The 27,404-nt window shown below is 46.0% G+C and overlaps 1 protein-coding gene across 1 annotated transcript in view; it reads left to right on the forward strand.

Moving 5' to 3' along the window:
- LOC309565132 (thyrotropin-releasing hormone receptor-like) overlaps positions 1 to 27,404 on the forward strand; it is a 74,372-nt gene that overhangs the window by 31,023 nt on the left and 15,945 nt on the right. Inside the window, exon 3 of the mRNA XM_082269916.1 lies at positions 5,421 to 5,844. Within this exon, the coding sequence (XP_082126042.1) occupies positions 5,421 to 5,844 (424 nt within the window). The remainder of the gene's footprint in view (positions 1 to 5,420; positions 5,845 to 27,404) is intronic.

The raw sequence follows: 27,404 nt of genomic DNA on the forward strand, positions 1-27,404 counted from the left end.
ATGACAAACAGCTCCCAGGATGCAATGCAAAGGCGGAAGTGATGTCGGTGGCCGCGGCCACAGAGGGGGGGGGAGAAGGAGGAAATACAATCAAAAATGCCCTGAAAATAAGGTAAGGGACCCCCGAAAAAAATTAAAGATGCCCAATTGTTGATCAGAATAGCGAGCACTCCAGGAATCACTAAAGTTGCAAAATAGGCCGGAACTCCGCTTTAAGCTGTTTCATGTCACTTATGTGCTAGCCATGATTAAGGCCTGATGGCCGAAATGCGTTGGATTTTTATTTGACTGTTGTTCATATGCTAAAATAAACAATGTTTTAGCCAATGTCCATAGCACCAGTCTTTCTCCTTTCTTGTTTGGATTACATTTATTTACAGAGACCTCACAGGCTGGGTGCTGTGTGTTTGAGGCTCCCCAGACATTGTATAGGAGATAGAAGCTCGGATGCACTTGTTTCAACATACTTAGGTATCTTCCTCCTTGGATTCTCATGTGTGTTGAGTCATTTGGTTCAATCGACATTTTCAGGCCCAAGTCTCTGGCAGTGACAAAAACACCAATAACTCATTTTTACGACTGTGCCCAGACCACAAAAGTCCCATAACCCAGATATAGAAGGAATGACGTAGGTTTCTGTATGGCAGGACACAGGAGATTCACAGTCACAAGACATGATGATGTTCTTCACTTTTCAAGAATCAATTTTAACATTTAACAAATGGTCAAGACCCTGGCTGGACACCCAAGATACCAGCGACTCCCTCCTCTCTTTAATCTCCGACTCTTCCCCTTGGGCTACCTCTACATTCCAATTTTGTTTGTCCTGTATAATGATGGTAATCCATAACCATGTTGGAGATGGTGTTGATGCTATAATGTAGTCAATCAGATACATGCTATTTTCTTTGATTTATATATTTTATTTTAAGCCTTGGGTAAACACAGGGGCGTAACTACAGGGGTTGCAATTGCAACCGGGCCCCATGCTACAGGGGGCCTGTGCGGCTCCCCTGTACACCTGGATAGGAGGGGGGGGGGCAGCATGTAGACAAATCACTGTCCTCATTTTTCCTTCTGTAGCTGCAGGAGGAAAATGGAGGAGATTGGTTCCTCTGTATGCTGCCCCCCCCCCCACTCCTCCTATCCAGTTCACTTGCGTTCTGCTGTCTCTGGGCCCCTGTGTGCTCCCCTGGTCCCCCTCCCACTGTGCTGCCCCAAACCCCCAACCCCCCCACTCTCCTCCCTCCCCTCTCCTGCCGGCTGCTGCAGGGGATGTGTCGCAATAGAGATCCAGAAAGGGGTTGGTAAATATTTACCAGCTCCTTCCTTTTCTGAATGGACAGAGTCATAGTCAGTGACATTGTAAAAAAATGATAAAAAATAATACAATTAAAATACCAAAAAATAAAAACTACTGACACCAGTGGGTGAACTTCCAGGATTGCAAAGGTCACACTTGCGACCGGGCCTGGCATTCCACCACCGTGGGGAGGCCCCAAGATGGCAGGAAGGGGGCCCACTGCAGAAGTTTAAAAAAAACAAACAAAAAGTGAAGGTTCCTGCTTTGTAAGCTTGTTTATTTAACATCAAATGCAATCATTGCATTAAATATTATTGAATGAGTTACAGTCAGGCTTTCATTTCATGTGTTGGTGCCCTGTATACAATACTTGTTTCACTCTGGCCTTGATAGAAGAAAGACTTAGAAAGCATTGAAAGTATTATCAATGACCAGACCTGTGAAACAATGGGTCAGGCAAGGATCTTTAGATTCTCCACATCAGACAACAACATTCGTTTTTGCAAAGAAAAGATTTTCCTTTGTAGCAGATATACAGAGTCTCACAAAAGTAAGTACACCCCTCACATTTTTTTAATATTTTATTATATCTTTTCATGTGACAACACTGAAGAAATGACACTTGTCTACAATGTAAAGTAGTGAGTGTACAGCTTGTATAACAGTGTAAATGTGTTTTCCCCTCATAATAAGTCAACAGACAACCATTAATGTCTAAACCGCTGGCCACAAAAGTGAGTACACCCCTAGGTGAAAATGTCCAATTTGGGCCCAAAGTGTCCATTTTGTGTGGCCACCATTATTTTCCAGCACTGCCTTAACCCTTATGGGCATGGAGTTCACCAGAGCTTCACGGGTTGCCATTGGTGTCCTCTTCCACTCCTCCATGACGACATCACAGAGCTGGTGGATGTTAGAGACCTTACGCTCCTCCACCTTCCATTTGAAGATGCCCCACAGCTGCTTAATAGAGTTTAGGTCTGGAGACATGCTTGGTCAGTCCATCACCTTTACCCTCAGCTTCATTAGTAAGGCAGTGGTCGTCTTGGAGGTGTGTTTGGGGTTATCATGTTGGAATACTGCCCTGCCCTGCGGCCCAGTCTCCGAAGGGAGGGGGTCATGCTCTGCTTCAGTATGTCACAGTACATGTTGGCATTCATGGTTCCCTCAATGAACTGTCGCTCCCCAGTGCCAGCAGCACTCATGCAGCTCCAAACCATGACACTCCCACCACCATGCTTGACTGTAGGCAAGACACACTTGTCTTTGTACTCCTCACCTGATTGCCGCCACATACGCTTGACATCATCTGAGCCAAATAAGTTTATCTTGGTCTCATCAGACCACAGGACATGGTTCCAGTAATCCATGTCCTTAGTCTGCTTCTCTTCAGTTTGTGGGATTTCTTGTGCATCATCTTTAGAAGAGGCTTCCTTCTAGGACAACAGCCATGCAGACTAATTTGATGCAGTGTGCGGTGTATGGTCTGAGCACTGACAGGCCTCTAGCCCCCCCCCCCCCCACCCCTTCAACCTCTGCAGCAATGCTGGCAGCACTCATACGTCTATTTCCCAAAGACAACCTCTGGATATGACCCTGAGCATGTGCACTGAACTTCTTTGGTCGACCATGGCGAGGCCTGTTCTGAGTGGAACCTGTACAGTTAAGCCATTGTATGGTCTTGGCCACCGTGCTGCAGCTCAGTTTCAGGGTCTTGGCAATCTTATTATAGCCTAGGCCAACTTTATGTAGTGCAACAATTCTTTTTTTCAGTTCCTCTGAGAGTTCTTTGCCATCAGGTGCCATGATGAACTTCCAGTGACCAGTATGAGAGAGTGAGAGCGATATCACCAAATTTAACACACCTGCTCCCCATTCACACCTGAGACCTTGTAACACTAATGAGTCACATGACACCTGGGAGGGAAAATTACTTATTGGGCCCAATTCGGGCATTTTCTTTTAGGGATGTACTCACTTTTGTTGCCAGTGGTTTAGACATTAATGGCTGTGTGTTGAGTTGTTTTGAGGGGACAGCAAATTTACACTGTTATACAATCTGTACACTCACTACTTTACATTGTAGCAAAGTGTCATTTCTTCAGTGTTGTCACATGAAAATATATAATAAAATATTTACATAAATGTGAGGGGTGTACTCACTTTTGTGAGATACTGTACATTAGCTCATGAGTTTATGTCTCTCTAACAATAGTTTGGAGTTTAAAGAACAGTATTCTCAACTAAAGCCTTATACACACCACTAGTTGACAGCTCAGGTCGGAGCTGCTGTACTAACAATCCGATGTTAGTACAGCGACCCCCCCCCCTGCTGTGCTACTGTGTTTTGACAGGGACACCCCAACAAAATAACAAACATGTTATACTTACCTCCTCTGTGGAGTGGGTTTTACACAGAGCAGCCCAAATTCTCCTTTTCTTCGGTCCCTCTTCAGTGCTCCTGGCCCCTCCATCCTGACGAGTTCCCTCACAGCAATGGGGGCACCCAAGCCAGGTCACAGCTCGCTGTGTCCATTTAGACACAGACCTGCGACCCGGGCCAGCCTCCTCTCTTTCCTAATTGGCTGACTGACTGATTGACAGTAGTGGCAGCCAATTGCACCACGCTGCTGTTTCAGCCAATGAGGAGGGAAGTCCCGGGCACCTGAGACACTCCTACAACATCGCTGGATAGAGATGGGCTCAGGTAAGTATTAGAGGGGCTGGGGGGGGGGGGGGTTGTTTTTATCCTAATGCATAGTATGCATTAAGATAAAAAAAAAGTCTGCCTTTACAATTTTGCCAACATTTCTTGATCTTTGCCTAAATTTTAGGAAAATTAAAACTCTCAATTGCAGTCATTGCTAGGTAACTGAGTGAGAAGTGAGTCACAGGATCCCTATATCTGCTGAAAGGAGTGGATTTTTAATTTTAATTGGCAGGTCATGTTGGACGGTTCGGTTTGTCCATTTTTTCATCTGTCCTGTTTTGCGCTGCCAGCCTATTTTGGAACCTTTACTCACAGCTCCCGGGTCAGACTTCTCCAGTGGCTGCAGGTGCGATTTTTGCATGCAGCATCCTGCATTTTTGTGAGTATGGATCCCTTAGTCTGGTTCCCACATTCCAATCTACCTGATACATTTCCATGTTCATTACCAGGGCTTTTTTTCAGCGGGAACGCGGGGGAACGCAGTTCCGGCACATCCAGTACTGAATGTATGCCATGGCAAAGGGTTCTTGGTTGTGCTGGAGGGTCTACTGATGCTGGCTGCTGGGGGATCTATTGTTGCTGGAGGGAATCTATTTTTGCATGCTGATCTATTGTTGCTGGTGGAGGATCTTTTGTTACTGGGGGTTAATTGTTGCTGGAAGAGATCTACTGTTTAGGGAGGGGTTCATTGATGCTTGCTGCTGGAGAGTCCATTGATGCTTGCTGCTGGAGAGTCCATTGATGCTTGCTGTTGCGAGATTTATTGTTGCTGCTGGGGTCTATTGTTGCTACTTTTCTTGCTATCATTACCAAATTCCATAGTATAAAATGATACTTGGCTCTATATTCTCCAAAAGGGGCTGTACTGGGAGCTGGGTAGGGGGTGGAAACAAGGGTCTGTGTTCGGAGGTGGGTAGGGGGCGGAGACACGAAGTAAATTAGAACGAGGGAGTTCCTGCACCTATTCTCTGAGAAAAAAGCCCTGTTCATTACTATGTTATATATATATTTATATATATATATATATATATATATTTTTTTTTTTTTAAATCATTTTACTTTATAGATTATGTCTGTGCATCAACCCCTGAAGAGTGAGACTGAACTCACAAAATGCGACCGGGTCACCACAGATGCCATGACACATTTACTATTTGATTACTTTATGTAAACTTGTACTAGGTTTTTATTACTGGTTGTGTGGCGCTTCATCTAAAGTTCCAACGGGCAAAACTCTGCAATTGTAAGTAACTCAAATAAGGGTGACACTGTAATCTCAGGACATGGCCCAAGACACAAATTAATCAGGACTTACGTCCAGGATGTGGGATATTTAAACTGCCGCATCCTCCAAACTTACCGCCAATGGAGTACAACACTCTTATGCAGTTTTTTTTTATGTTACAGGTACATCGCCATCTGCCACCCAATGAAAGCCCAGACAGTCTGCACCGTGTCCCGCGCCAAACGCATCATTGCCATTGTCTGGGTGTTCACTTGTATATACTGTATGATGTGGTTTTTCCTGGTCGACATTCAAGTGAACAAAACACAGCAAGTGCAGTGTGGCTATAAGGTCTCCCGGAACCTCTACCTACCCATTTACTTAACAGACTTTGCTATATTCTACGTGATCCCACTCTTCGTGGCCACCATTCTGTATGGGCTTATCGGAAGGATCTTATTTCTTAGCCCGATCCCCAGCCACCCTGACAGCACCATGGAGAGATGGAGGGATAAAAGCTCTAAAGAGAAGAACGCAGCAGAAGCTGATGGCACCAAGACGAACAATCGTAGTCGGCCCAGAGGGGCATTGTCCTCCCGAAAGCAGGTATGGTCTGAGCCGTAGACCTGTCATAGGTCTGATAATCTGTAGAGACTTGAGTTTTTTAAATATTTCTTGTCCTAGTGTCACGGGGGCAGGAAGTGAGGTACAATCTCTCCAATAGGGGTCAATTAAAAACTTGGCAAAAGTATTTTACGGTCTCAAATCCATCCAAAACTGCAAAATACAGCTTTGACAGGGGTTGAGTGAACTGTTGCACTTTCTAAAAGATGTGTAAAGTAATAAATATACCATTACTATGTCACCACACAAAGCTCAAGGAGGATGACATACATTTCAGAGCTCTAAATTCCGGAAACTCAATGTCACTGCCTCACCTTCTGGCAATAACTGCACAGCATGAAGCAGATATCCTACAGAATGACCTGGACAAAATAACAGAGTGGGCAACGACATGGCAAATGAGGTTTAATGTGGAGAAGTGTAAGATTTTGCACTTGGGGACTAAAAACATAAAAGCAAAATACACGTTAGGGGGGGAACCCTTGGGGGAATCAAAAATGGAGAAAGATCTGGGAGTCTTGGTAGATGATAGACTAGCCAATAGCATGCAATGTAAAGCGGCAGCTGCCAAAGCCAGCAGAATATTAGCATGCATAAAGAAAGGGATGTATTCCAGAGATAAGACTATAATCCTTCCACTTTATAAAACTCTGGTCCGACCACATCTGGAGTATTCTGTCCAGTTCTGGTCGCCAGTCCTCAGGAGGGATGTGTTGGAGCTGGAGAGAATCCAGAGAAGGGCAACTAAACTAATTAGGGGATTGGAGGACCTTAATTATGAAGAGCGTCTGCAATCACTTGATTTATTCTCCCTGGAGAAGAGACGCCTGAGAGGGGACATGATAGCAATTTATAAATATCTCAATGGTGATCTCGGCATAGTAAAAAATCTATTCAGTCGAAGGGATTGCATGAGGACTCGAGGGCATATAATGCGATTAGAGGAGAAGCGTTTAACCTCAGGCAACGTGGGGGGTTCTTTACCGTTAGGGCTACAAGATTGTGGAATTCTCTACCACAAGAGGTGCTTTCTGCGGGTAGTATGGTGGCTTTCAAAAGACTCTTAGACGTACATCTCAAGGATCAGAACATTCAGGGCTATGTGAGATGATTACGGCCACACACACCTACACAGGTTGAACTGGATGGACTATTGTCTTTATTCAACCTCACCTACTATGTAAATATATGGAACTATATATGATCACACTGTCATGCCCATTTTAGCTCCCTCCTACACGGCCCATCTAGGTACCACTGCTTCCTGCCCATCATCTTTCAGGGCTTGGGGTAACGCAATGCCCTGTGCCAGACATTTCAGGAGATCACACATGCAAAGGATAAGTGAACTAAAAAGGCTGTAAAAGTCTATGTCCCTGTTGGGGAAACTCCCTCTAATGTCATGCACTGGTGACACCCTTTAAAGTAAAGGTCCCTGGGACAAAATGTGAGAGTAAAGCTCCCAATATGCTCCAGCATCATTTGGACAGTCCCTCTCTCAGTGGATATGGATCACTGTCCCTGACAATTAGTAGGTGATATACATAAGAGGAAGCCATTGTAAATACCAAATTTGATGGTGCAGCTGATATTTGTTTTAGGGTCCAAAGACCATTTTGTATGTTAAGCCAACAGTTAAGACCCAACATATGCCAATATTTTCTTTTAATGTTTGGATGGTGTGGAATGGTCAGTGCTCATATTAGGGGGCTGCATGGAGGCACAGGCACACAAGAACACAATCGAGGGACACAGCACAGGGTACACTTGAAGTCACTAGATGACATCTGGTGCACTAGAGCACACTTGGAGACATGGGGCACACATGGGGTTCACAGGGATGCACCTGAAATCAGAAAGTAATATGGGGCACAGGGAGGCACACTTGGAGATACATGATGACACAGGAAATGAAGCACCGTTGGAGACACTAGACACACAGGGAGTCACTAGATGACACAAGGCAGAAAGGGGCAAACTTGAAAACACTTGACCCACAAGAGTGCTCTTGGAGTCACAGGGCACACAGGGTACTCTTTAAGTCACTAGATAATATGGTGTACAAAAATGTGGAGTTGGTGTCACAGGGTACACTTGGAGTCAGTACAGGTATATGACACAGGGACTAGGAGTGCACTTAAGTCAACGGGCACACTGGAGTCCCTAGAACATATGAGGATTGGGACAAAAGTTGAAGTCACACTGGAATCACTTAAAGACATATGGACTGGGAGAGCACTTGGAGTCACTGGAATCCCTAAAAGTCTCGGGGACTCAGGGAATGCTTGGAGTAACTGGGCATTCTGGAGTCACTAGAATAAATGGGGACTCAGAGAGCTCTTGGAGTCACTGGGCACAGTGGAGTCAGTAGAAGACATGGAGACTGGGAACGTACTTAGAGTAACTGGGTGCACCTGTGTCACTAGAAGACACAGTGATTGGGAGCATGCTTACAGTCACTGGGTGCACTGGAATCACTAGAAGACATAGAGACTGTAAGCGTACTTAGAGTCACTGGGTGCACTGGAGTGACTAGAAGACAGAGACTGGGAGCATACTTGGAGTCACCGGGTGCACCTGTGTCAGTAGAAGACACAAATACTGGGAGTGCATATGGAGTCACTGGGCGCACTGATGTTACTAGAAGACACAGCGACTCTGAGAGTGCTTGGAGTCATTGGGTGCACTGGAATCACTGGAAGACCTAGGGACTGGGAGCATGCTAAGAGTCACTGGGGGCACTGGAGTCACTGGAAGACATGAGGACTGGGAGAGTATGTGGAGTCACTGGGGGCACTGGAGTCACTGGAAGACATGAGGACTGGGAGAGTATGTGGAGTCACTGGGTGCACTGGATTCACTAGAAGACACAGGAATTGGGAGCACACCTAGAGGCACTGGGCACACTGGTGTCACTAGAAGACACAGGGACTCAGCCCTTGGAGTCACTGAGTGCACTGGTGTCACTTGAAGACACAGGGATTGGGAGCACACTTAGAGTCACTGGGTGCACTGTTGTCACTAGAAGACATGGGGACTCAGAGCACACTTGGAGTCACTGGGAACACTGGAGTCACTAGAAGACACAGGGATTGGGAGCACACTTAGAGTCACTGGGTGCACTGTTGTCACTAGAAGACATGGGGACTCAGAGCACACTTGGAGTCACTGGGAACACTGGAGTCACTAGAAGACACTGGGATTGGGAGCACACTTAGAGTCACTGGGTGCACTGTTGTCACTAGAAGACACAGGGACTCAGAGCACACTTGGAGTCACTGGGAACACTGGAGTCACTAGAAGACACATGAATTGGAAGCGTACCTAGAGACACAGAATACCTAGAGATTGGAGGCAGGCAGGAAGCACAGGACTGCAGGTGAGCACTGCGACCGGTGGGGGTGGTAAAGTTAGCAACACACTGAACGTTAAGCCACATGCTGATTAACAAATTAAAGGTGGCGCCAATTAGGAGAACTGACTGGTCACAGGCAGCCCCATTGCTCCAGTTGAAACCCAGAAATTCCAGCAGAAAGAGGAGACCTGTTACACTTGAACAATTGAATTAATCTTTTTAGTGATCAGTATAGCTTCCAGGAAACCTGCGGTTGGTAATTTCATTCATGTATTTGTTCTCTAATAATTACCACCGGTGCATATTTTTCTGCACGCGCCGACCATTTAATCATCCTGATCCTCTTCATGCCCTTTCCATTCTTTTCATTCAGCATTTTATGTCATAAGCTTGTTACAAAGATTCAAATTTCCATCTCTCCCGATGGAAAAAACATCCTTGAAAGCGTTTTTATATAAAAAGAATTCTCTGAAATAAAAGTCTTTTCTTTGCATTGTTTCTGTAAAACGACAAATTCATTCAGACGACAGCGCGAGATTGACGGCTTTGTAGGTGAAAATTTAAATTTGTATAGGTGAGTCTGGGCTGGCGCAGTACGACGCATCCATCGCAGGGAATTCAGATGAGGAGATTTGAATATGGATAATATCGGATATTATTTTCGCAACGCCATTGTCGGCGACGCGATCACCAGATCTTCTTATTTCAGATACAAGTTTGTGTTTTAACATGCAAAAATAATTTATTCCCAACTCGCGGCGTCTAGACACAGACTGAATGGAGGGCAAAGTCCATCATTTACCAGCTTCAAATCGCATTGTCCCAAATTCGATTGTTGATGACATTTGAGATGAGGAGTGGAGACCTCCAGGGTTATTATACTAAAATATGAAACTTTGTAAGTTATATACTTTGTTCTTTAATTTACATTTATATTTACAATATCAAGTCGTTTTGATTTAACATATGATGGCATTACCATAGGGGTCATATAGGTTGAGTTTGAGGCCCCATTCACACCTAACATTTGGGAAACACGCAATGGTGGGCTTCACATTTTTGCACGATGCACTACATTCATTTCAATGGGCTGCCCTATGTGTGACAAACGCTTCAAAGTAGCCCCTTGCACATGGAGATTCGCACATTTGATGCATTTGTCTTGCCGCATTTGGGATATCATTACCACTCAATAGCACCTCAAGTGCGGCAAGAATTTTTTGCACGTTTCGTAAACGTGCGTCTAGGCTAGGTTCACCCTAGTGAGGATCGGGAATGCTTGAAATATTTCGCGATTTCCCGACTCACAGAAAACTGCGCTGCTCTTTGTCAGACATGCAAGGTGCCATTAATTCTCAATGTCATTAACTTATTCTTAAAGCAATGTTACAGTCATTTTTGTGTTTATTAAATGTCAGCAGCTACAAAAAGCGTATCCCACGATCCAGCGATGCGGCCGCCGAGCCCTCGGTTCTCTCCCCTGCCTCTCTCCGGCGCTGGCATCACAAGTGTGAGCACCCGGCTGTGCACCTAGGGTTGCCACCTCATCCCTTTAAACCAGGACACACAATAATTACACAAGTACTGTGACTGATTAAGGTGCTAATCAAAGTCACTTAGTGCCTAAGGCCCCTTTCACACAGGCGGACCGTTCAGATCCGCCTGTCAGTTTTTTTGGCTGATCTGAACGGTCCCCCCATGCATCCCTATGGGGCATCGGATGTCAGCGGAGACATGTCTGATGACATCTGATCCGATCCATCAAATCTGGACGGATGGAAACCTTATTTTCCATCCGTCCAGCGGTTTGGATCGGATGGGATCGAATGAGAACAGACCGATGGTCCATTCCCATCCGATTCCCCCATAGAGATGTATGGGGCTCTGACAGCTGTGTCTCCGCACAAAGTGCGGAGAACAGCTGTCATTCTCCTGCTCAGCGGAGGATCGGCGGATCGATCCCCCGCTGAGATAAACGGAGTCCGCTGACAGAGCGGATAGTGTGAAAGAGACCTTATGTGCATTATATTAGCCTCAGAACCTGTGTGATTAATATGTGTCCTGGTTTAAAGGGATTAGGTGGCAACCCTAACTGCGCCTCCTCAATGGCCGGGCAATCTTCTGAGACCTGTAATGTGTCCCAGAAGATTGCAGGGAATGAGGGGGTGAGGAGGCCGCGGCACTTCGAGTGGAAGTGGGAGCTGTGTACCTGTCAAAACTAGGTACCCGCGGCCCACGAAAAAAAAGTTACATGCCAAATGTACCATGTAAGGGGGTGAGGCGTCATTAAAGCAGATATATAAATGTGGTAGTACCGCACTGCCACCTATTGATAAAAATTAGGAAATTACAGGGTGCAGCTGCTGCAAGCACCAAATGTGTTCCCACATCTGCAATAAATCAATATTAAAAATGTGTGATCGCGCTGCCTCTAAATCAAGGAAAAAATAAAAACAAGAAAGTGACAAAAAATGACTAAATAGGTAAGTGTTTCATATATTCAAAGTGCCAGTGCAAATTAAATACATAAACATATAATGCAAAAACGGCCAATGCAATGAATAATAAAGCTTCTTATATATTGTGCAATCAAAAAATAAGTATCTATTTGATAAGGTGCTTCAGAGGGGTGGCCCGACAGTGTAATGACAATTTTCCACTCGTGCTCCTTTCACCAGGCGAAGTGCAAGCTCACCTCCATTATAGACCCCTAAGGGTCAACAAAGTGTAAACGCAGATCAATCTGATGGACCAAACTCTAGTGTTTAGGTTTCTTTAAGAACGATGGAATTCCCTCTCCAAGATGGCTCCACACAGCTCGCACATAGGTCTTAGGCAACAAACAGAAAAAACAGCCTCCAATAGTGCAGTACCTGGGTTTTTAAGCTTAATACACCGCACAGAACCCACTTCATAAAACGCACTCACATTTATTAGTCAAAAAACAAGCGTATAATAAAATCCAGCTTCTCACGTGATCCAGTGAAAACTCCCCCCGCCAGGCTCAACCTCTACGCGTTACGCCACCAACGCACGTGGTTTGCACTGGCACTAGATATATATATATATATATATATATATATATATATATATATATATATTAAAAAAACACTTACCAATTTAGTCTTTTATTTTCACTTTCTAGTTTTAATTTTTACCTTGATTTAGAGGCAGCACGATCACACATTTTAGTTTTGAGTCCTTAAAGCAGAACTCTGCTTTAATGCCAGCCTCACATGGCAGCTTGGCGTGGTTCAGCACAGGCTCAGTTTTATTAAAAGGGGTCAGGGACTTCTTTCCTCACATTTCTTGTGGGTGGGGCAGTCTATTGAAATGAATAGGCCATCCTATTCCCAATGTGTGTGCGGAAACACACACACACAGGTCTAAACTAAAGGCCCGTACACACGTACCGATCGTCAGCGAACGATCGGCCGTCTTTTGTCCCTGGGCTGTCGGTGTCTGTTGAAAAGTGCAAAGACAGCACAAGAATTTTGTCCGCCGACTACAGCTGACTGCAGAAGTGATGTCATGTGATGGTTAACTTTCCCTGTGTTTTTTCTTTTCTGAGCATGCCCAGTCTTGCAAATCTGCGGTCTGTCGTCCGAATTCTGTACTGACTGGCGAACAATCGGCCGCTCTGGTGTCGGCATACAAAAATTTTAATGCTTGCAAGACAGACTCTTGTCGGCAGAATGTGCGCTGACGGCTGTCGGAGGCACCATACTAACAAGCGTACAGTCGGCAGATCTTTCGTCCGCCGACGTTTGTATGCCGACGATCGGTACGTGTGTACGGGCCTTAAGCCTTCGGAAACACTCAGGTGTAAATGTAACCTTATGGTCCAGGTTGGGATTGAGGAAATGTTTTTATGTACACTAAGGTATTAAGTTTTAGGGTTCAGAATAGGTGTTAAATCTGGCCTCCTGCACCCACAATTGTACAGGCTCCTCTCCTGGACTGAAATTGCTTTCTCTGCTTTCAATTTGCATTAGCCCACCTCATTTCCCGGCTGTAGGACATGCAACATCGTTTAGCTCTTTTCTCCCCAACTTGATTGTCCCTGGCCCACCCCTTTTATTCAAAAAAAGGAGAAACGCTGGTGCTATGGACATCAGCTAAAACATTGTTCATTTTAGCATATGAACAACAGTCAAATAAAAATCCAACGCGTTTCGGCCATCGGGCTTTAGTCGTGGCCCTTTCACGCCCTTTCACACCCCTTTCATTCATTGGACGTCAGTTCATTCAATCATGGAGGACCATCATCACATGTAGGCATAACCTAGGGTGGGATGCAGGTAAATACATCCTGCCTAGGAACACCCACCCTCCAAACTGACACCCACCCATCAAGGAATTTTGATATTTGTATATCTCTATCCAATATCCAGCCCACTGCTTACATCAGGACTGAGGGCTCTTGAGAGGAGCACTGAGGCAGGGTGCTGGGATATTTTCAGAGAATGTATAGCACCCTGCTGGCTCCTCCCATGATCTGCCTGCCTACATGTTTCAGGCACCAGAACAGCACAATACCGCCAACACCTACTGGAGGGATGAATCCTTTACATCGCATCTCATCGCTTTGTGTAATCAAGGTGGCATGCATTCTAATTAAATGTCAAAGTCCAATTATAGTTAATGTTATACAACAGATAATTAAATTGTGATTATACTCTGGCTTGCAGACAGATTCTAATTATCAAGCCGTTGATTTAATTACTATATTAAGGTTCAGCTTTGGCTTGACAAGTTAATGAATGGCGGGCAAAGCATCATCTAGGCAATTTAGGCCAGCATCTTAAAGAGGAGCTCCAGTCTGGAAAGAAAAAATTAAAACAACAAACTAGAAATACTGTAGCTGCTGACTTTTAATATGTAGCACCACCCCCGCAGGAGCTGCTGATTATATTATTGGGTCTACACCCTGCCTAACAACCCAATCAAATTGGCTCGATCCCTCCTCAGGCACAACTGACCCAGAATAGGACTGGACTATCAAATAGATACACAGGTTGGAATACAATACTTCACTATGCAACAATACCTTGTTACCTTCTTGAATAGTAGTCCTTCTGGGTGACACAATGGAACAACGCACAAGATTGTAATTAACCAAACTTAGTTTACTATGTATCAAATTGAATAGGGGAGATACAATACAATACAATACAAGTCCATAAAAGATTATTTAAAACAGCTTTAAAAAGGTAAAAGAATACCCCCACACTCCTCCTGCATTAAGGCTAGACACAGTACCAGGTAGGTGGGCCTATCTGAGTCCCTCCCCCAGAGTTCTCTTCTTTCTTGTTGATCTTCGCTAGCAAGGTTATTGAATAGAGCTCATTTGTAATCCAGATTAGGAATAAAGATCAAGAGAGAAAAAAACAACGAGCTGTTAGTTGTCACCGCAGGGTATCTGCGTAACTGAGCAATAACTTCTGCGAGAGAGATAAGCCTCTGGCGACTCCTTTACAGACCTTATTGTTTGTCTATGAGTCTCCTGAGAGAGTATGGTGATAAACCCCGGGGTTTTATCACCTCCTGCTGCGCTACCGCTATCTGTAGATAAAACTGTCTCTTCAGCAGATAAAGTCAGTTATTGGGCATGTGCCCTCTCACCAACAGAAGTTTCTCCTTCGCGCGCTTCCACTGCGGTCTCAGTCCTTTGGCTATATGCCAGCCGCGCGGGGTCCTTCTGGCGGATGACTTCCGGTCTCGGCAAACAGCAGTATGACCTCCAGGAATGTGCCTCGTGCTTGAGATGGGACGGTTCCACGTCGTCCCTCCAGGCTAAAAGGCTCTAGCCCAATATCCAGTGTCAGTCCTTCACTCTCGCTCGCTGGTTCCTCAGAGTCCAGCGCAGAAAGGCCCCCCTTCAACTTGGGCTTCTCTCTTCCTTTAAATAACCTCCCCCATAGTGCCGTGCGGTGCAGCCGTGCACCCTGGATCTTGCAAAGCAGCCTGGGAGATGTAGTTTCTTCATCTTGTGAAAAGGAAGTCACAGCCCGGGAAATTCCATGCAGCTACCACTAGAGGGAGCCTAGTTCCTGGATCTTGCAAAGCAGCCTGGGAGATGTAGTTTCTTCATCTTGTGAAAAGGAAGTCACAGCCCGGGAAATTCCATGCAGCTACCACTAGAGGGAGCCTAGTTCCTTCCCACATATCAAACAGTGTCTTTAGGCATGTTTAACCCCGCTACACACTCCCCCCACTTGAGAAACTTTGGTCCCCAAAGAGGTCAACAGTATGTACCCTAGTGCATAGGTTGGCATTATACAACAAAAACATTAACATTTTGCTGAAATAAGTCAATCTGAATACATCCAATTTTGTATTCTAATAGCAGTGCAACAGTAAAACGATAAAGTGCAATTAATAAGCAAATAAGTGATTTCTACAGTGTTAATATAGTGCTGATTTCTAGTGCTTTTATATAGTGCTCATTTAAAAAGCACATATGCCTTTGCAATTTCTTAAACACTTACATCTTAAAGTTTGTGTTGAAAAAAAAACATCAAAAGGTGAGAAAGAGAAAAAAACATATAGTGAGGTCAGAGCAACAAAATGTGCACAAACATTAACTCACAAAGTAAACCAAATTGTGAACATCAAAAACTGTGCTTATTATAATGGCCAAACCCAATATCCTTATGTACAAACTTAAATGCAAACGTTTTCTACTTCAATACTTTGTTCTCATGATCTCTCACAGACCCCCCAAAACTTGGGTGGCTTGTACAGTTGTGCCTGGGGGTGAGCTAGGGTTGTCCCCCACCAAATCTACAGTGGAGGAACTAGGCTGGTCAGGAGATCTTTTGGAGGTAAAAACAGCTTCTTCCGAACATTCACCCAATTGATCATAGGTCAGTCTCTTAGGTGGGTGAATGACTCTCCTTTCCCTCTGTTCCCGTGGAGGCATGCTCTCAGAGGTGCTAGGATCAGGCACTTCTGAGGATTCTTCAATGTCCCCCTCCTCATGTTCCAACACAGAGGAACCTGATGGTTCAAGAGAGGTCAGTTCTTCTTCAGAGAAGGGTGCAACCTCCTCCTCAGGATCTTCATCCTCAGCTGCTTCTTCTGGAAGCATATGAACGGGTATGAATTCAGGGGCTTCTGCCCGAAGGGCTCCTCTATCAGCCAAGTCAGATGAAGACAGGGAGGCAGGTGTGGGTTCTGGCAACTGAGATGACCACAACCAGTCGGGTACCTCCTCTTCATCTTCCAAATCTTCAGATGGAGAACTTCCCTCTCCCTCATCTGGGAGCGTCGTCTGAGATCTGGTAACTGGTCTGGACCGGCGAGAAGTCGAAGGGGCCTCTGACACGTCTTCCACAGGGGGCATACGAACCGCTTCAGAGAGAGGCAGCAAATGGTTCCGATGCCAAGCCTTCAATGGACCCACACTTCCTTCAGGCCGAATTTGGTACACAGGAAGGTTTGGCAGTTGCTTGCAGATAACATAAGGTTGGGACTTCCAGCGGTCTGCCAACTTGTGTTTTCCCGGGACACCCAAGTTTCTCAACAAAACCCTGTCCCCTGGTTGCAGGTCATGGATCCGAACTTTTAGGTCGAAGTTTTTTTTATTCCGCAGTCCACGTTGATCAGATGTGGCCTGAGCCTTGTCATAGGCCGCTTTCAGACTCTTCCGCAGTCGGTCCACATATCCTCTATGCGATGCTGAAGAGGTATGATCAGGCGAAATGCCAAAGGCCAAATCCACTGGCAACCGAGCCTCCCTTCCAAACATCAGCCGATAAGGGGAATATCCAGTAGCATCACTGACAGTGCTGTTGTAGGCATGCACAATGGCAGCTACGTGCTTGCCCCAATGCTGTTTCTTCTCTGAGCTCAAAGTCCCCAACATATCCAAAAGAGTCCTGTTAAATCGTTCAGGCTGGGCATCCCCCTGTGGATGGTAGGGAGTGGTTCTAGTCTTTTGAATGCCTAACATATCTAACAGTCTCTTGATCAGTCTGCTTTCAAAGTCCCTTCCCTGATCAGAATGGAGGCGTTGTGGTAACCCATAATGTACAAAGAACTTCTCTACAAGAACTTTGGCTACCGTTGAGGCCTTCTGATCCCTTGTTGGGAATGCTTGAGCATATCTGGTAAAATGGTCTGTTACCACAAGGACATTCCCCTGGCCACTCAGATCAGGCTCTAAGCAAAGGAAATCAATGCACACCAGCTCCATGGGTCCCTGACTTTGTAGATGGCCCATTGGGGCTGCTTGACGTGGCAGAGTCTTCCTCTGTATACACCGGACACAAGAATGACAGTATCCTTCAACTTCGGCCCTCATACAAGGCCAGTAGAACCTGTCCCTGACAAGCTGAAAGGTTCTTTCGGGCCCCAGATGGCCATGATTATCATGAAGAGCGGCCAGAACTCCCTCTCTGTATTTAGCTGGTAAGAACAGTTGCCACTTCTCCTCCAGATCTTCAGATGGACCTCTCCGGTAGGCCACTCCTTCTCTGATCTGTAACCGGGTCCACTCTCTATGCAACAGACGGGCCCCCTGAGGGGAGTCAGTTAGAAGCAACTCAGGGCTCTGGATCTCCAGAGCTTCCAAGAGAAGTTTTCCCAAAGGGTCTTCCAACTGCTCCTTCCGCAAGTCCCTTTTGGACAGCCGGGGCAAACCCTCCCCTTCAACTTGGGTCACCTGGCAGTAGCATTTGGGTACTCCGATAGCCGAAACCCCAATCTCTTCTGCTCTTGACCCTCCTCGGGATCGAAATTCAGTTCCCTGATATAGGGCACGCACCCCTTCTGGAGCCAAATGAGTCCATTCTTCCGCAGGTTCCTGTGGAACATGCAACCTTCTGGATAGGGCATCTGCATCCCTATTTCCGATTCCTGGCCGATACTTCAGGCTAAAATTGAAGCTAGAGAGGGCAGCCAACCATCGATGTCCTGTTGCATCCAGCTTGGCCGTAGTCAACAGATAGGTGAGGGGATTATTATCTGTCTTGACAATGAATTCAGCTCCGTACAGGTAGTCTTTCAATTTGTCAACCACTGCCCACTTCAAGGCCAAGAATTCAAGTTTGTGAGTAGGATAATTCCTTTCAGCAGGCAATAGGCTTCTGCTCACATAGGCAACAGGTCGCAGATGACCCTCATGCTCCTGATAAAGTACCCCCCCCAGCCCATCTCGGCTGGCATCAACATGCAGTTCATATGGTTTTGTGGGGTCCGCATAGGCCAACACAGGGGCAGTGGTTAGGGTTTCCTTCAGCTGGACAAAGGCCCCTTCGCATTCCGGGGTCCACTGATCCTGGATGGATTCCTTAGCCTTCCGGGGGCCTATGGTGGACTTCGCCGGCTTTACCAACTCAGGGACATCATCTTCTTCATTCTTCAGGAGCTCATTTAGGGGTCGGGCAATCTGGGCGAACCCCTCCACAAACCTCCTGTAATAGGAGCAAAAGCCCAAGAATGACCGGAGTTCGGTCACATTTGTGGGTCTCGGCCAGGAGGCAACAGCATCCAGCTTGTCCGGGTCAGTGGCCACCCCTTCTTCAGACACGATATGGCCCAGGTAATGGACCGAGGACTGATAGAATTGGCACTTCTCAGGAGAAAGTTTCAGACCTTCTTCATGTAGCCTCTTCAAGACCTTTTCCAACCTCTCCTCATGTTCTTCTAAAGTTCTGCCAAACACGATAACATCATCCAAGTATACCAGTACCTCTATCAAATTCATATCTCCAACGGTCCTCTCCATCAGCCTTTGGAAGGTAGCAGGGGCCCCGGACAACCCCTGAGGCATGCGATTGAACTCAAAGAACCCCACAGGGGTGATGAAGGCTGTTTTCTCCCGATCTTCAGGGTGCATGGGAATCTGATAATACCCACTCTTTAAGTCCATCACACTGAACCACTTCGCCCCTGACAGACTCTGTAGGGCATCTTCGATTCGAGGAGTGGTATACTGGTCTGGGATGGTTCTTCTGTTCAGCGTTCGGTAGTCGATACAAAGCCTCAAAGATCCATTTTTCTTCCGGACTACCACTATCGGGGAAGCATACGGGCTCCTGGATTCTCGGATAATCCCGATCTTTTTGAGCTCTGCCAGCTGTTGACGTAGATCTTCTAAGTCACCTAAGGGGACTCGCCGGACTCTCTCCCTGAAAGGCTTGTCCTCACTCAGGCGGATCTTATGAGTAGCGCTCCTGGCACATCCCACGTCAAACTCGTCCTTAGAGAATATTTCCCTACATCGAGCAAGTTGTGCCTTGGCCCTCTTCACCCATTCCGGCGGGAGGGCAGCGTTTCCAGAGCAAAGCTCCTCTATAACCGCTTCACCCTGTTCCTTTTCTTTGAAATCAATGGGGGCAACTGGGGTAGCCGGGTTGACTTGGCCCAGGAGCACTCTGGCCGGTACCTTCACTGGTGTAATAGAGGTGTTTCTGACACTCACTAAAACCCTTCCACGGTTTTCCTGTAACACCTTCAAAGGGATCACCTCAGGGATCACTTCTATCCCTCTCTGTCTCTCCTTTTGACCTGATTCAAAGATAATGAAGGGACCCGGCTGTTGCCATGTGAGTTTAACAGAAGCCTTAAAACAGGCCACCTCTCCTGGCTGTAAGACCTTTTCTGCTCTATCCAGCTTCCAGAGTCGTCCAACTCCTTCTGCGGGGGTCTCTTGCTCCAACACTAATCGTTGGTAGGCCTGCCGTAGCATGGGATGGATCCTTGGCGCCTGAGCATCTTGTCCCTGGACCAGTTGTATCAGAAGGCGCCTTACCAGGTCAGTGTTTGTTCCTACGATGAGAGAGCTTTTGTTGGCCCCTGGTGGACGAGGACAGACCACCGCTAAGGTGTCGAAGGTTTCCGCTTCACCAGCCACTGATGGATCAAAGGTCAACTTGATTGGCAGATACCCGTCATAGGGAAAACTTTGGGTCCCAATACCCCATATCTCCAGATCTTCCAACTTCTGCAAAGGTAGATGGGTAAGATATTTATCATAGAAGTCTCTATACAAAAGAGTCACCTGGGCCCCTGTGTCAAGGAGGGCTCTTGTGTAAATTCCTTCCACCTGAACCGAGACCACTGGGGAGGGCCCGACCAAGTTAGTTGGGAATTCTCTTGATGTAGCCTGGTTGTCTGATTCAGTTCTCTGTACCCTGGCCCTCTTCTCCTTTTTCTTCCTTGATCTGGGCCCCCGCTGAACCCGGTGTGCATTGACTTTCCTTCCCTCAGTAACCCGGAGTCTAGAACTGGGGGTATTATATTTGGGTCTGACCCCCTGACTCAGTTTCCCTGATCCTGCACCACTTCTGGAGTCCCTTAAGACTGGCGGACACCCGGTTGACTCCTTCACCGGTGTCCTCTGAAGTTTCCCGCTGGCTCGCGAGGTTTCGCGGCAGCATTTCCTGAGCTGGGACATACCCTTCTAACATGCCCAACTCCCCCGCAGTTGAAACAAGTTAACAATCTTGCAGGCCGTGGCTCTGGATCTGTGCTGAGACTAACAGGTTCATCTGGCCTCTCCGATATACTCCCCTTGGGTAGAGTGGATACCTGACCAGTCAGGATGGACACCATTTCTATCAACTGAGACACTTGGGTCTTTAGGAGTTCAACTTGAGAGTCACCCTCTTCCACACTTATCACTCCAACCCGGGCAGTTGAGTCAAACTGCCGACTTTTCTTCTTGTTGTCCAACATAACCTCTTCCTCTCTGACCATTCGAATCAGATCTAGAATGCCGCCATCTCGACGAGTTCGTAACAGTATGGCAATGGGATCTAAAGGTTGAGCCCCTTTCAGAACCTGTCGTGCACGAGTCTCATCTATTTTCCGGTGGTCTATTCCTTTCTTTAACAGAATCTGGTGGATAATCCTATCCAGACGTTTAATGAATTCGGACAACTTCTCCCCCTCTTCTTGATAACAGTGGTCCAACTGGTAGAGAAGTTCAGCCGCGTTCTCCGTCCGACCAAACACATCTTGCAGAATGTCCAAATAATCCTGTGCAGTGCAGTTCTTCTTGCTAAGCTTTAGATTACGTACAGCCTCTAATGCAGGTCCCCTTAAACTCTCTGTGATTCTCTGCTTCTTGTGCTGTTCTGGTACCTCCCATTCCTCCAAAGCCTGAGTGGCGGTATCTAACCACTCTTCGAACCCATCTTCTGCTGAAGGCACAGGCTGTTTCCCAGAGAATGTCCGGAGCTTCCTATATCCAGTCATCAAATAGCTCGAGGAGTCCCTACTACATTTTGCCACAATCTCCCCAAGAACAGCACACAGTTCTGAGCTAAAAGTCGACAAAGGTGATGACTCAGGATGCCCTTCATGGACACCTTTTTCTTGGCTGGATACCCCAGGGGTGGTGGATGAGGGACCCGCAATAGGAACTCCTGGATGTATCAGGAAAAGTTCTGTTTGGTCAGTAGTTTTTACACTGTTTCCGTTGAAATAATCAGGGACCCCCTTCCTCCACTCACACAGTGCATACGTGTGTGGGACAGTGGTGTCAGTTTTCATGTCAATCACCCAAAATTTCCTGTCTGTGGATAGTGCCCTCAAAACAGGGAGGAGCTTTTCTTCAGTCCAGGCTTCTCCCTTGATTTCAACCACCAGGCCATTTTCCACTATGACATTCTCTTCCTTGCACCACTCAGCAGCAGCGACAGGATCCATTTCTGCGTGGGAGGGGATTCTATGGCTGAGAGGGTTGTATTGCAGGACTGTAGAAATCCCGGACGAGCCCCCACGTGTAGCACCACCCCCGCAGGAGCTGCTGATTATATTATTGGGTCTACACCCTGCCTAACAACCCAATCAAATTGGCTCGATCCCTCCTCAGGCACAACTGACCCAGAATAGGACTGGACTATCAAATAGATACACAGGTTGGAATACAATACTTCACTATGCAACAATACCTTGTTACCTTCTTGAATAGTAGTCCTTCTGGGTGACACAATGGAACAACGCACAAGATTGTAATTAACCAAACTTAGTTTACTATGTATCAAATTGAATAGGGGAGATACAATACAATACAATACAAGTCCATAAAAGATTATTTAAAACAGCTTTAAAAAGGTAAAAGAATACCCCCACACTCCTCCTGCATTAAGGCTAGACACAGTACCAGGTAGGTGGGCCTATCTGAGTCCCTCCCCCAGAGTTCTCTTCTTTCTTGTTGATCTTCGCTAGCAAGGTTATTGAATAGAGCTCATTTGTAATCCAGATTAGGAATAAAGATCAAGAGAGAAAAAAACAACGAGCTGTTAGTTGTCACCGCAGGGTATCTGCGTAACTGAGCAATAACTTCTGCGAGAGAGATAAGCCTCTGGCGACTCCTTTACAGACCTTATTGTTTGTCTATGAGTCTCCTGAGAGAGTATGGTGATAAACCCCGGGGTTTTATCACCTCCTGCTGCGCTACCGCTATCTGTAGATAAAACTGTCTCTTCAGCAGATAAAGTCAGTTATTGGGCATGTGCCCTCTCACCAACAGAAGTTTCTCCTTCGCGCGCTTCCACTGCGGTCTCAGTCCTTTGGCTATATGCCAGCCGCGCGGGGTCCTTCTGGCGGATGACTTCCGGTCTCGGCAAACAGCAGTATGACCTCCAGGAATGTGCCTCGTGCTTGAGATGGGACGGTTCCACGTCGTCCCTCCAGGCTAAAAGGCTCTAGCCCAATATCCAGTGTCAGTCCTTCACTCTCGCTCGCTGGTTCCTCAGAGTCCAGCGCAGAAAGGCCCCCCTTCAACTTGGGCTTCTCTCTTCCTTTAAATAACCTCCCCCATAGTGCCGTGCGGTGCAGCCGTGCACCCTGGATCTTGCAAAGCAGCCTGGGAGATGTAGTTTCTTCATCTTGTGAAAAGGAAGTCACAGCCCGGGAAATTCCATGCAGCTACCACTAGAGGGAGCCTAGTTCCTGGATCTTGCAAAGCAGCCTGGGAGATGTAGTTTCTTCTCTTGTGAAAAGGAAGTCACAGCCCGGGAAATTCCATGCAGCTACCACTAGAGGGAGCCTAGTTCCTTCCCACATATCAAACAGTGTCTTTAGGCATGTTTAACCCCGCTACAAATATAAGGACACTTACCTGTCCAAGGATCCCGCAATGTTAGCACCCCAAGCCGATTCGTCGATCGGCTTTGGGTGCAGGCGCCGCGGCATTGTAAGTAAGGGAAATTGGCAGGCTTCACGCCTGTTTCCTACTGCACATGCGCTTTCTGAATGGTCCCAGAAGATAGCCGGGGGGGGGGGGGGGAGGAGGAGGGGCCGGAAATGTCGTAAAAGTCAAAAGTAGGCTCCCGCTCTCCCCCCCCCGCCCCAAAAAAAATGTGGCAGTGAAAGGGGGGCTGCGAACAAGCAAAGCTTTCCCTTTTGGGTGGAGCTCTGCTTTAAAACTGGGTTTTGTGCAGGAAAAATAAAACATCCCTTCCTGGTTGGTCACATGTGTTGCAAGGGCCATATCAGGTTTTTTTTTTATCACATCCTAACCTGCTTCTGTCCTGCAGGGCCCAAATGGGAGGGTGTGCCTTTACTATTATCACATGATCATGACCTGGGCTGGCAGTTCCAGCATACCAAAGGGTTTTCATGGTTACCTTGGTTCATGGTAGAGATAACTGAAATTAGAATTAAAGCACCGCACTGTGATAGCAAAAATCAAATACAAAATCATTCCAATGATAGTTTACCAGGCAAATGCTTTTCTGGGGTTGTAGCTCCTCCCTCTTCATCAGGGCTTATGGTGTAGTTCCTATTGTTAAAACCCCCAAACTGTGTTCCCAACCACAACATACCTACAATTTAGTTTTTTCAAGTCTTGCCTTTCTAGAGGTTCCTTTGGAGTGGGCCTTTGGGTAGATTGCAAGTTACTCTGAGAAAAGTTAACATGGAAGAGCAGAATGAGGACATACTGTGTTCTACAGTATCTCATCAATGTGCAATGCGGAACCCAAGCCTTGGGATCTTTAACCACTTAAGCCCCGGAAGATTTTACCCCCTTCCTGACCAGGGGGTATTTTGCGATTCGGCACTGCGTGACTTTAACGGACAATTGCGCGGTCGTGCGACGCTGTACCTAAACGAATTTGACGTCCTTTTTTTCCCACAAACAGAGCTTTCTTTTGGTGGTATTTGATCACCTGTGCGATTTTTTGATCACGCGCTATAAACAAAAAAAGAGCGTCAATTTTGCAAAAATAACAATATTTTTCACATTTTTTTATATGAAATTCCCCCCCAAAAAAAAGTAAAAATCAAAATTTTTAAAAATTTTCGGCCAATTTGTTTTATGCTACATATGTTTGGTAAAAAAAATCGCAAAAAGCGTATTTTGATTGGTTTGCGCAAAAGTTATCGCGTTTACTAACAAAGGGAAAGATTTTTGTCATTTTTGTTGTTTGTTTTTTTTAACGCGTAATGGCGGCGATCTGCGATTTTTTTTGCGGTACTGCGACATTGGGGCGGACAGATCGGACCCTTGACTGACATTTGTGACACTTTTGGGGTTACCAGTGACATTTCTACAGTAATCAGTGCTATACATATGCACTGTTACTGTAAAAATACACTGGTTGTGAAGGGGTTAACTTTATTTGGGAGGGAGGGGCTGTGTGTATCCCTAGGGGCGTGCTTTCTACTGTGATTGGCTGTGGCTTGAGCTGTAAGGACACTGATCAACGGATCTACATACTAGATCCGTTTGATCAGTGTCTTTACAGCAAGGAGAATGACAGGTGGCTTGTTTACACAAGCTGCCTGACATTCTCCCTCTCCCTCGCCGATCGCCGAGTGACCGGCGGACATCGGGTCCGCTGGTCACACGCGCAGGGGGGTCCGTGACCACACGGGAGCGGGAGCGCGCCTCCGGGGGCGCGCGCTCGCTCCCTAGACCCTCACAAGCTAGTGACGTAGCCCTACGTCACTTTGCCTGTGAGGGGCTGACTGCTGACGTAGATCGGCGTTAGGCAGTCGGCAAGTGGTTAACCACTTAAGATTTGACCCCCTTCCTGACCAGGGCCTATTTTGCGATTCGGCACTGCGTGACTTTAACGGACAGTCGTGCGACGCTGTACCTAAACGAATTTGGCGTCCTTTTTTTCCCACAAACAGAGCTTTCTTTTGGTGGTATTTGATCACCTGTATGATTTTTTGATCATGCGCTATAAACAAAAAAAGAGCGTCAATTTTGCAAAAATAACAATATTTTTCACATTTTTTTATATGAAATTCCCAAAAAAAAATGTAAAAATCAAAATTTTTTACAATTTAGGCCAATTTTTTTTTTTACCATATGCTTGGTAAAAAAAAAAATCGCAAAAAGCGTATTTTGATTGGTTTGCGTTTACTAACAAAGGGAAAGATTTTTGTAATATTTTTTTTTTTTTAATGCGTAATGGCGGCGATCTGCGATTTTTTTGCGGGACTGCGACATTGCGGCAGACAGATCTGACCCCTGACTGATATTTTTGACACTTTTGGGGGGACCAGTGACATTACTACAGTAATCAGTGCTATACATATGCACTGTTACTGTAAAAATGACACTGGCAGGGAAGGGGTTAACTTTATTAGAGATGCAGGGGTTAAGTGTGTCCCTAGGGTCGTGCTTCTAACTGTAAAGGGGTGTGGCTTTTCATGTAACCACAGAGACATACGATCCTACATAGCAGGATCGTATGATCTCTGCAGTTAGATCAAGGAGAATGACAGGCGGCTTTGTTTACATCAGCCGCCTGCCTTTCTCCCTCTGCAGCGGGAGATCGCGAGTGACCGGCGGACATCCGGCAGGGGAACAAGCGGGGGCGGGAGTGTGCTTCCGGCGGCGCGGGCTCGCCCCCTACAGGCTTCTGGGCTAGCGACGTAGTACTACGTCACTTTGCCCAGGAGGGGCTGACTGTCGCAGTAAATGTACTTGCGGCGGTCGGCAAGTGGTTAATGACCAGGCCATTTTTTGCTATTCTGCACTACGTTACTTTAACAATTGCGCGGTCTTGCGGTGCTGTACCCAAATAAAATTCATGTCCTTTTTTTCCCCACAAATATAGCTTTCTTATGGTGGTCTACAAACTAGGGGAAAGATTTATGTCATTTTTATTTATTTTTTTTACTAGTAATGGCGGCGATCTGCGATTTTTAGCGGGACTGCGACATTGCGGCAGACAGATCGAACCCCTAACTGACATTTTTGACACTTTTGGGGGGACCAATGACATTACTACAGTAATTAGTGCTAAAAATATGCACCGTTACTGTAATAATGATACTGGTAAGGGAAGGGGGTAACACCAGGGGCAATCAAAGAGTTAAATGTGAGCCTAGGGCAGTGATGGCGAACCTTGGCACTCCAGATGTTTTGGAACTACATTTCCCATGATGCTCAACTACACTGCAGAGTGCATGAGCATCATGGGAAATGTAGTTCAAAAACATCTGGGGTGCCTAAATTGATAAAGAGATTAGATTTTTTTTCAAATTTTTTATTGGATGTGTTTTATAGCAGAAAGTAGAAAATATATATATATATATATATATATATATGTATATATATATATATATATATATATATATATATATATATATATATATATATTTTTTTTTTTTTTTTTTCAAAATCGGCGGTCTTTTTGAATTTATAGCGCAAAAAATAAAAACCGCAGTGGTGATCAAATACCATCAAAAGTAAGTTGTATTTGTTGTTAAAAAATAAACAAGAAAAATAGAGAAGGAAGAAAGTCGGACTGTACAGGCCAAAATGGAGGGATATCAGAAATTAAATAAAATACGTGTTTTTATTATATCAAAGATGTATAAAAACAATACACAATAACAAGTAAGTACACAATGACAAGTAGATAAAAAATAATTCCTAGATGGGAATTGTGACTGATGCAGTGAGTACTGTATATTGCGCAGGTCTTCGGTTCCGACGCGTTTCACCAATTGCTTCCTCAGAGCTACAAAGACCATACAGTACCCGTCTAGAATGGTGCACATGCAGAGAGTGTTCCCTGGGCAGGCGCGGGGACCATATTAGGGGACAGCCATCTAGTGCTGGTCAATTGTTTATCCACCCATATGTGTCCAAACGAAATTATGATCTGATAGGTATTAAAGCGGTAGTATACCGCTTTTTGACACTTTTAACTACAGGTAAGCCTATAATAAGGCTTACCTGTAGGTACAATTAACTGTGCCGGTT

This window comes from Pelophylax lessonae (assembly GCF_965119305.1).
Source record: "Pelophylax lessonae genome assembly, chromosome: 10".
In the NCBI taxonomy this organism is placed as follows: domain Eukaryota; kingdom Metazoa; phylum Chordata; class Amphibia; order Anura; family Ranidae; genus Pelophylax; species Pelophylax lessonae.